This window comes from Buceros rhinoceros, unplaced genomic scaffold, assembly GCF_000710305.1.
Source record: "Buceros rhinoceros silvestris isolate BGI_N320 unplaced genomic scaffold, ASM71030v1 scaffold6507, whole genome shotgun sequence".
In the NCBI taxonomy this organism is placed as follows: Eukaryota; Metazoa; Chordata; class Aves; order Bucerotiformes; family Bucerotidae; genus Buceros; species Buceros rhinoceros.
In genome coordinates this window covers 114,893-126,002 of record NW_010423871.1, presented here as the reverse complement: position 1 = coordinate 126,002, position 11,110 = coordinate 114,893, and the positions used below count along the sequence as shown (strand labels likewise).

At 37.3% G+C, this 11,110-nt stretch overlaps 1 protein-coding gene across 1 annotated transcript in view; it reads left to right on the top strand.

Annotated features, from left to right (window-relative positions):
• The first annotated feature begins 3,868 nt into the window (after positions 1-3,868).
• Positions 3,869-11,110, top strand: part of STRN (striatin, calmodulin binding protein) — a 54,642-nt gene continuing 47,400 nt past the window's right edge. The window contains exon 1 of the mRNA XM_010140578.1: positions 3,869-4,002. Within this exon, the coding sequence (XP_010138880.1) occupies positions 3,974-4,002 (29 nt within the window). The 5' untranslated portion in view covers positions 3,869-3,973. The remainder of the gene's footprint in view (positions 4,003-11,110) is intronic.

Sequence of the window (11,110 nt, the reverse complement as noted above, 5' to 3'; positions counted from 1 at the left end):
GAAAGTTTTAGCAAACCTTCCCAGGAGTGGCCAAAGCACAAGAGTAAAACAGTGTTGCAGATCATTCAAAGTGGAAGTGATTGTCCTTTGCTCCCCTGCTTCTCCGGTAGGACAGGCTTTGACTTTCGCTAAAGCTACAACCATGGGAAATGGCCTGTGGATAAAATTCTGTTATTTATATCTGAATTATAAGAAAACTGTAGTTGTACACTTCAGTTATACGTTTAATTGTGTTTAAACACAGACCTTTTACACTTTAAATGTGTGCACAGCATTTAGACAAGTGTTAGCTAAATATTTTGATTGGAAAAGGTGATCTTAGAGTTATCACTGGTTTGTCCTAGAGACTGAGAAAATACTGCTAGATCTCATAAGTTGTCATTTTAGATATTTAAGCTCAGTGTACTCATTCAGTTTTCATTTGTATTACAAATTGTTTCATTTATGGTATGAACATTTAGGTTCCTTTGCATATTTTCAGTTAATTGCCACACATTGTAAAGAATGAAATCTGCTTATGACATTTGGACTGTTATGGTATTATTGTTAGTACAAAATTTCAGTTATTATTTTAATTCCATCCTTATGTGCATTACAAATAAACCTGAATATTATTATTAAGAATTTCTTAAATAAAAATTTGAGCTTACATATATAGCTTATGTTTTGTTGTCCACTGAAGCTGACTTAATTGTCATTATGCAGAACTTACATAAATGAGGGTTAGTATTGCCAAAGTCCTGTGGGAAAGAGAAAAAATATTCTCCTTGCTTTTTGTATGTTATGAAAATGGCCAAATGTAAACATTTTCATTTTCAGAGTCAGAATTTCTCTTAAATTAATGGGTATTAGACATAAGGATCCTACTCAGAAGAGAAGTGTGAACAAACTGTGCTGGAAACTGCAAGGAGAGAGCAAAATCATTCTCAAGCCCTCTTGAGCCTCCCCTTTGACTGTTTGTTGATTTGCCAATAAAACTACCAATCTGTAAAGAATATAGTAACCCTGAAAGACCCTGGCAATAAGCTTGTGCAGAGCTGGAGACACAGCTATTGGACTGTGAACACCTTTGTTACTGCCGCGTGAAATACAAAGATTTCTTGGAAGCCCGGGAAAAGAAAGCTTACACGACATCACTAAGAGCATTGGCATGCCATTCACAATAAAAGATGTCCAAAGAATCAATTATTATTTTTCCAGTGCTCTTCCTTCCCGTGCACTGTGTGTATAATACGTACAGCCTGCCAGTGGTCCCAAGGAAGGAAAGCACAATCCTTTTCCTTCATGTTGAATCATAAGACATAGGTGCTTCAGCTCCGGAGGTAGTTAGGAACATTCTCTACGTTATTTTATGTGCTTAAAAAACCTCTGGTAAAAGTTTTAATTTAATTTTTGTTCTCAAATGGTTAGTCAGACAGGTCATGGCCTGCTTCTATCAGAAGCGCAACTCTGCTCAATTTCACATGCAGGTGGTGGTGTTTGATATTTCTTAATCAAATCTATTTATGTCTGTCTGTCTGTCTTGAAAAAGTAAGCTGTCAAAACTACCAAGAAGTTGATTTTCTTTTCTTTGTTTAGGCTGCTACCAGTGGTAGATTACTTTAACCTCAATTTTTAGGATGGTAGTGTTGGTTTGATCTTTGTAGTAGAGCAGTGTGTGAGCCAGGCCATTACTGGCTGTCTTTTGCCAACCTGCTGGGTAAAAGTGCTTCATTCCAGCCTGTTCAGTTGGTTCGTTTTTAGCTATAAATTGTTTGCAAACAGCAGTTCACATCATAGATGACTTTGGCTTGAGTCGTGCTGGCATTAGGTGATCTTTTCATTCCAGCCAAATGGATAGTTACATCACGTTCTACTATTGTTAATAGTGTGCTTTGATGTTCGCTCACTTTTTGGTGAGAAGGACACTGGTTTATTTCTGCTGAGCCTATTTGGAGGCAGGGAGAGAGAAATCACTATCATGGTGCACTAGTAGATGCATTATTATCTGGGTGTCTGTACAGGTACTGCAAACTAAGTTGAGGTGTTCCTCTCGTTACTGATAGGGGTGATGACCTTGTTGAGTTGACTTGCTTCTTGCACAATTCTTCGGGGTAGGAAATGCTCACTCCAGCACCGGCATTCCTTTCTTCTGTGCCTCTCCCTAAACCTGAGCATAAAGAGTGTTCAGATTCAATTGCAGCTTTTTATTCATCATTTTGTCATAATTTTGTTGTGTGTTAAGTAAGGAGAAGCTTGATGTTGGAGCGACAGAGGCCTTTCTGTTGGTTCAACTGAGGTTTTCTTGGCAATCAAATGCATTTCCCTCATTGAAGGTGAAGACCGACTCCATCAGAGAGAAGCCAGTGTTTTTCACTCATTATAAACGGCGGCTCTAGTTAGTAACTGGTGGTTAAGGATTCTTCAGGTGTCTGTCAAGCTGGCTGTATGTGACCAATGAAATTCTGTCAGCTGGTGTCGTGTTTTAGAGCAGCTGCTATAGCTGGTCACCAGCAAATGGTCTTTTGGAGTAAGATTCATCTTCCCTTATCTCCAAAATTCAACCAAGTTAGTTCTGTGCATTCTCTTTGTAACTGGTGGGAAGAAAATGGGATTTGTAGAAACTGTTTTTCTCACCTTCACAGATTTCACAATCTGGAATTGGATGAATTATTCTTTAGAAGTTATTAGATAAAACATCTGGGGACTGCTTTCAAGGTTGTGATAGAAGAGGATACTTTTGTTTGTTCCTCCCTGTCTTTCTGTAGAGATTGGTACAGACGGCAGTACCCACAGAAAACCCAGCTTATAGAAATACAATGCGCGTTTATGTGAATGTAAGTCTTACTGGTCTTCGTGTTCAACAGCTGATGGTCTAGACCAGTTGCATTTTATCCCGTTTGTGCTTATCAAGAGACAGATGAGATACTTGGAGGCTTAGCTGAAAGGTGGCAGAAAGCTTCTGATCCTGAAAATGACAGATGGTTTGCAATGCACGTGAAGTCGAGATGTGAAGAGGTGATTGTTCATAGGTATTTCTGTCTTAAAGTGTATTCATGAGTTGAGAGAGTACAAGAACTTGTCTCTTATAGACTTGATTTGGCCATGGATTACAAAAGCAGGTAGTTCTGCCTTTAGGATTAGGAATAAATATGTTGTATATATAATAATTTTATATTTAAAGCAGTTTTTTCACAGGCAACTAAGAACTTACTCTCTGCTGGAAGTTGATAAAGGTTAGCTGTCTGTTTTCCAGTTGACTTTTATTTACTTTTATAGCATTTCTTTCCTTGTCTCCCTCACCAAAATACCTTTCCCTGTTTTCCATTTTTTCCTCTCTTAATTACAGTATTTCTGGAGAGCTTTCTTTAACCTATTTTAGTAAGTAGTATAATTAACGCTTGGCACTGTATTACACACAGGGGTTTATTTTTCTTTTAGCTGAACATGCTGTACTCTAGTTCTTTGACTAGTATCATATATCTAACATGTCTGCAGAACAGTACACTAATTATATACCACTTCAGTTAGTGCGCAGAAATACTTTATCATTTTCTCTTGCTTATTGTTGGTAAATACTATTATCTGCTGAAGGCTTTTTGTATGCTTATTTTATCTATTCCTGATCCTTTATTGAATGTTTAGTCAAGAGGGAAGATAAAGCTGTCAAGTAAACTAAAATAGCTTTTATTTCTTATATTTTTAAAAATTTTTTGATTTGTAATGAGCATGCTGTTTAGAAGGCTTATCTGTGCAGTGTTTTGTCTAAGCATTTAACGTTTATGAAACACGGTAAGCCAATTTCTTTTGAACTGTATAAATAAATTGTAAAATGATTTGGGGAAGGCACACACACTTAAAGAGCTATGCTGAATGGTTTTGCAGAAGCAGATTCTAAATAGAACACTTCCTTTTGCAGGCCCAGATTGCCTTTCTTCAAGGTGAAAGGAAAGGACAAGAAAATCTGAAGAAGGATCTAGTGCGAAGAATCAAAATGCTGGAATATGCGCTTAAACAGGAAAGGTACACTGCTTTAGTGATGAGTATATGATGAAGAAATTCTAAAGACAGATACTTGCCTTGGTATTTGACAAAGCCAAGAAAAATTTCTTCTGTATATAGTCAGTTCTCAAGTTGATAAATATTATTATACTAAATAAACCTAGTAGTCTAAATGTCCACATTATGATAAAAACAACAGCTGACATAGTATAGCTCCAAAACCATGCAAATAAAATGCATGGTTGATTAATGATGAATGCTTTTTCCTTGGTAAAATTCCCCCTAACTCTATAGATTATACTCTAGAATTACAGTGTAGTCTCTTTTTGTTCAAAGTATCAATAGTTTTGTTCAATAATCTCTGACAAGTGAAATCTTGAATAACTATCTTTAGTAATTATTAGTTTTTAATCTTGCTAAGCTTTTAGTCTTGTCAGTCTGATAGACCCTACAGGACTATGTTCTGGAGGCTAATTGTGTGAGGAGTGAAAAACATGGTCGTGTTTATCAGTTAATCAAATGTCTGTTTCTTTGTTCATGGGGATTTCAGTAGAAGTTCTCAGTCTACTTTACCGTTTTATTTTTACATGTACTTTGCTGTTGGTCTAATCTTTGAGGCAAACAAGTTGGGGGTTTTTTTAATGATGTTTTCAGTGTTCTTAATCTGATTTATTTTAGGCCAAGTTTAGTTTAATTTCTTCTACTAGTGAAACATCTTTTTAAGTTCTTGACCAGAGTGTATTTATGATACTGCTGCAAAGCGATCATTGCTTACATACCATTTTCCTATCAGATAATTCCTATTTGTCTTTATTGATAAAATAAACCTCTTTTAAATAGTTTTTATTAGTAGAAATAAGATTAGAAATATACCCATATGCGTATGAGAACTAGGATATTGTTGCTGCATAACTTGAAAAGGACACTAGTAGTTGTACATCACTGTATTGCTTTTAGATTTGCTCATTTCGTGTGGGCGCTTTAGCACGAGACATGCCTTGCACTATCCAGTTTGGCTCTTTCCGGTAGCAACTCATTCATCCGCTAGAATGGAGCTGCAGCTGGTTTCCTGGCGAGCAGTAGCCTCAGGGCTCCAGTGTACTCGCTTCCTCTTTGGGGAGTTCTCAGAGGAATGCTTGAGTTAGATACCCTTTTTGCACAGGCCTTGTTATGGTACTGATCTTCTGTCATAGCACAGACAAATATCAAATATATGCATAAAGGAGCTTGCAGTTGTAAGCCTTTGCATGGCTATATTTGAGGCATGAGTATGAAGATTAAAATCACTTTAAAGAGACAGACACAATAGACTACCTTCTTGTGCACTTAAGAGTCGCTCTAAGGTACAAGAATTCAGTAAGATCTCTTGTATTTCAAAACTGAGGGAGCTACTCCTGATTACTTAGGGATCTCTCTAATTCATGTTCATAACCCAGATAAATTAGCAATTTATCTCAAATTACCAGACTATGCAAATACTTTTCTGCATGCTATCATAGAAGCAAAACAAAAAAATACAAAAAAAGAAATAAAAATAATCAAACTTCTATATGTATAGTGAAAATGTCCCCTAGTTGCATTCAGTAAAAATCACCAAAATTAAGACATTTAAACCCTAATGCAGCAGTCACTGTTAGGGTTAGTAAAAGACACCTGGTGTTTTCTTATTAGCAGTTTTACATAGGTTTCTTTTGTATTCTGCTGCAATTTTTTTCTGCAGTGTATGGTATTAGCCATGGTTACTCAAGTCAGTGGGCTACAGTCAGCTGATCTGATCCACTTGGACGGTTTCAGTATGGATGTGCAATGGTTTTTAAAGTAAATGTCATGCTCATGAATGGTGTGTGCTGGAGACAGCTATTTATAAGAGTTTGTGGTTTTAAGCATCAGTAGTATTTGCCAGTTTCTGAATAGAGTGTCTTGTATTTCTGCTGGAAATGTCTCCCAGCAAGTGTTCTTGCTTGATACTTAAAAGAAAGAAAACATACTGAGCGTGGAAGTACTGCTGTCTTTCCCAGCATTTTCTTAAATCAGCCGTCGGTCAGGTCAGGCAGTAGGCAGTTGGGATGCTGGCTTTTTCCAGTGGGATCTCTGAGCTGGAAAATGAGATCCTACAAGGTGGGAGGAAAACATTTCCTGTTAAGTTAGGGGAAGGCTGGTGTGGGTGGGGGCGGGCAGGGAAGCTTTACAGTCTTCCTTCATTTCTGCCCTAGCCTTGTAGTGTAGCAAATGTTTCTTAGCTAGATTAAATAATTTACAAATAACGGGCCTGGAGTAATCCATGTTCGCAATGCCTTTAGGAAAACATGAGCAAGAAGTGGGTGACGTTGATTTTGTCAGATAGGTGCTTTTATGAGCTGCTGTTCTGTATAGTGTGTTTCTTTTATCAACCAAATGTTTTCAGAGTTTACTAAAAATAAACAACTTTGGAAGCATTGTCATTGTTCTCTGTTTCATGGGACTTACCTAATTTTATAGTGGGTAAGGTAAAAAATGAGTTTTATTTACAGATTGTTACGTTTTTCTGACAAACTTAGTTTAATGTTCGGTCTTTGTGTTAGTAATTGTAAGAATACCTTTTTGTTGTGTGTATAGGAAGCCAAATTATTTCTGCTGAAGAGTCTTAATACACTAAAATAGCAAAGAGCTTAGAAGGATAGAGTTAATAGTTAAGCACTATCATTTGTTCAACAGCAGTTTTGATGCAGTTTTGCCAACGTCCCTTAGATTGCAGTGTGAGGCTGCTTGCAGTTGAGGGTAACTTTTTACTACTTTATCAATACTTGCTGCACCACCAGTAAATTGCATTGTTTCCTCAGGAGCTAGCTGAAGTGGAGTGCTGTTTCTTTCAAGTACATGTCCTATTTGGTCTCGTCTAGCTAATTTCCTGTCTCAACATATTTCAGCCAAAGAACTGGACTCTGGAGCCATGTCTCTAAAAACACTTGATTTAATTTTATGTTGTTTTCTGCACTCGTGTGTCTGATCAACGTAAGGCTGGCGCCTTCTCCCCTGGGTAGAATATCTCACTGTGCTGTTCCTGGCAGTTGTTCTTGTTTATGTCTCTTCATTTGGCGGCGGCTCCCAGGTCTTCTACAAATGTTTTGGCAGGCACCCTCAGCACAGCTGGATCGGATGCTTCAGGTCTGGCGACAGATATTTCCAAGAAATAGTGACCTTTTCTGATTGGGATCAAACTTGTTTCTGTGTGAAGTATTCAGAAAAGTTTCACTGCTTTCAGTCTTAGGAAATTTAGAAGGATAAAAGCTTTTAGCATTTTCCTGTGTAACTATTGAAGTGCTGTTGCAGCCGTGTTGAACATCCCCAAGCACTGTTCGCGTAGGAGACACGTGGTTGAAAGAAAATACTGCTAATCAAAAATGGACAATTGTGGAATGAAGTGCAAAAGCCAGAGCAGTGGTAATACGCATACTCACCTGAGTAGGGGCATCTACCTGGTAACACAGTTTGGCAGCCCCAAAATAGCTTTCTTCCAAACAACTTGAAGACTTGTTTTCAGATGGAAAATACATTCTAGAAAGTTCTATCCTTCAGCTAGATTTTCAGTCTCTGCATACTGTTATCAACTTATGTTGATAATTCAGACGCAATTTTCAGAAATTGAAGGTAAATCGTCCAAGCGAACAAGTTTCAAATACTAAAGGCTCATCTTTGTCATTTGTTGCTCTCCTTCTTTCCCTGCCCCAAAGTCACTGCCCTTGTTTTTGACCAGATGATACAAAGGTTGGAGAAGCTTCGATTTTTCTTTGTACTTCATTAGAGAAAAAACGCATTTGCTCTGCGATACCAGTATCTCACTGCTGTGATGTGTGAACTAGAGTTCAGTGTGAACTGCAGAGGGCCAGTTTAAAGCTGTTAAGTGGGCTATGTGATTTCTGAAAAAATGGAGAAATTAATCATGACAGGTGAGCCGGAGATACTCAGTTTTTGTAGAAATTGATTAAATACAAACATGCTAATGGAATAAGCTATATTCAGAATTTGTATAGAAAAGAACTAAAATTTCTTTTGTGAAAGCTTCATAGCCTTTGATGGCTATATGTGCAACTGAATGGTCAAGAGTCTCCCTTCTAGTCTTGGAGCCTGAATTGTCTTCAGCCTTTTCCTTAGTACTTTAGAAAGAAGATTATTTGCCGTTCATACTGGTGACATTTTCAGCTGCACTATAGGAAGTTTCTAATAATAAATCTCATACTTGCTGCTTGAAGAAGTGTAGAAAATATTTCCTTGATGGACTTGTAGCTATCTATGTTAATTTTTTCATTTTTAATATTCCTCTGAACTCTACAGACTGACTATAGCTGAAGTACTCTGACATGTTGTTCATGTTTCTGTTTTATATCTAACTACTGTCTTGCTGAGATACCTGAATTTATACTAATTGATTCTAATTCAGGTTTGAGTTTGGCATTGATTTTTTTTTTTTTGTCATTTTGTGCAGGTGAAGGTCTATGACTTTTTGCTTTTGAGTTTCCCAGCAATATTAAAAAATAAGATCGCATTTTGGGATTGTCAGCTCTTCCATTGCCTGTCATTGTTAGGACATGATTCTTCTGCCATATCTATACTTCTGCTGGTCTCTGCCAGTAATATACAAAATTAGAAATCTTCTGAAAAATTAAATAAGAAATCTTAGTCCATCTTGGCCTTAATATAAAGGCCAGTGGTGTACAAGACCGTGTAATCTAGGTTATCCTCTTGAAGTGAAGAATAACAACAAAGGCCTTAAGAACTGTTGCATTATGAGGAGGAACCAGTTTACAAAAATCTGTTACAAATAGTTTAGAATATGGGTAGAATGAATAATCTTATTCTGCTGAACTGATTTTATAATATCTTTAATAGGGCAGAGGGAGCGGGAACTTCAGTAAGAAGAAAGAAGGATATTACTGTTGGTTTAAAAGAGAAATATTTTTTTAAAATGAGCAAAACACACGTTTAACAGATTGGAATAAATACACTGAGAAGTTTAGAAAAATGCCAGCTGAATTTTTGAAAAATGGATTTTGGAGAACAGGCGAGAGATCTGAGAAATAAAAAGCGCACAAGGAATGATCCTTTCAGTTAACCTAGCAAACATTTTACTTTGGCTCTTAGGGTGAAGATTATTAACGAAACTTTGATAAGAAAATCGGTGAATGCATAGAGGATAATGGAACTTTATATATAAAGGCCCTTGAGATAAAAGCAAATGCCTCGTGACCGAAACAAATAGATCTCTGAAATTATTTGCAGGAATTGAGTAGAGCACAGTGTAGGTCACTAATCCAGATTTAACTAAAGTATTAATATTTGCTTACTTCTGATAAGCCAAATAAAAATGGGCTAACCATTAGGATCACTTGAATTGATGTCTACATAAAAAACTTGAAGTTTTGACAAACTGTAGTTTTTAAAGTTGATGAACTGGGTTAGTGACAGAGTAGAGGATTTCTTAAGTCTTGATTAGAGATTAAGTTTTAATAGCGATGGTGGGGGGAAAAGAATACGTAGCGTCAGCATTTAACAATAATGAAATGTTTTGCCAGGGTTACGTCTCTCTGCTGGTGAGATGTAGGAAACAGATAGTTGGAAAAGGACAGATAAATATTTTGGTTGAGCATTCGGCTTTAATTTTGTTCTATTCTTGGTTATTCTTTTCTGTACTGACCAAAATGCTTATCCTTCACTCATTGCTGTTAAAACATTTGAAGTGCATCCTTTCTCCTTCCTTGCTGGGTGCTGCTCAGCTGAGTTAGAGCATGCTAGCTCTTGAAGAGGAAGTCAGTTCCTTCAACGGTCTTTATTGCTTCGCCTAAGAGACATTTCTTCACTCTGCACTTACCCTTCTCATCCAGAATTAAATGTTTAATTAGAATGCAGTAGGAAACTAGTGCTGCTGATACCGAAGCGTAAGAGCTACCAAACATTGCTTCTCTCAGTACCATTTTATTAGAAGTAATGAGCTTTCTGAATGAAATGGGAAAAGGCAAAAGAAAACACTAATGTCATGAAGATGTCTGAGAAGCAAACAAGAAAAGCAGGTAACGGAGTTTGAGTAGTGGAGCTAATGAAGCCCATTTTCGTGTTGGTGTATGTGAGAGGTTTTGGGGGGAGAGGTGGTTTGTTCTTTCCTTTCTTTTTGTCTTTTGTAGCCTCATCTTGTCGTCTTGGCATCTAGCTCATGTATGTTTGCATTGGAGCTGTGTATGTCCTAGTTGGTTGTCCCACTACTGTCAGGCTGTGTGCCCAACATTGCGTGAATTCTTCCCTACCTTCCTTTTGGGGAAGGAACTAGTATGAGCTCTGCTTTTCTACACAGTTATGAATGTCTGCAAAACCTTATAGAGAGTTGGGGTTTTTTGAGTTGTCTAAACTTTCATGTTCGGCAGAAAACAATCATAGAGACAAAAGTTACAGTGAGTGTGAGAGAAGGGGAGAACAGATTGCCAAACTGGCTGAGGCTCTCTTTGCCTCAGTTTCTCTGTTGCTGTGTTATAAGACTACTCTAATGAATCGTTAGTTATGTGCATTTGTAATGATGTGCTATTGCAACATTATTTTGTGCATTCAAAAGTCTATAGGCACTGACTCTTCAGGATGAAACTTTTCAAATTAAAAAGCACTTTTCTTTTTCTTCTAGCTACTCTTACGGTAATTAATATTGTAATTTGTAGCATGCTTTGTGGGGTTCATTACCATAGGCCTTCTGTAGGGTAAATATTTTTGGAAGAGAAGTCGCCATTTTTGAACTTGGTCAAACGGCAGATTTAGCAGCTTTAAGAAAAACTGGTGTAGATGAGCTGCTGTCAGTGCTGAATCTCAGAATAGTGCTTACTGAAGGCCTGCTGCTGTTGGGAAGCACAAGCATTTAGAACAAAACTAAGGTTTGTTTACTCGAGGTGATAATATGTAATACAGTGTAGATGGCGCTGAACTGGCATGGATAATAAAAACATTTCTTAGCGATAAAAAAAAAAGGGGGGATAGTGGTGAGGGAAACAGAGCGTAGCCCATGTCCACAGGGAAGGAGCCTTTTCTGTAGCGGTATTTTGAAAAATCTGCAGTCTACCGATCCCTGTGTTTCATCAGTATTCACTTTGCAATTATATGTCAACCTTGGAGAAAA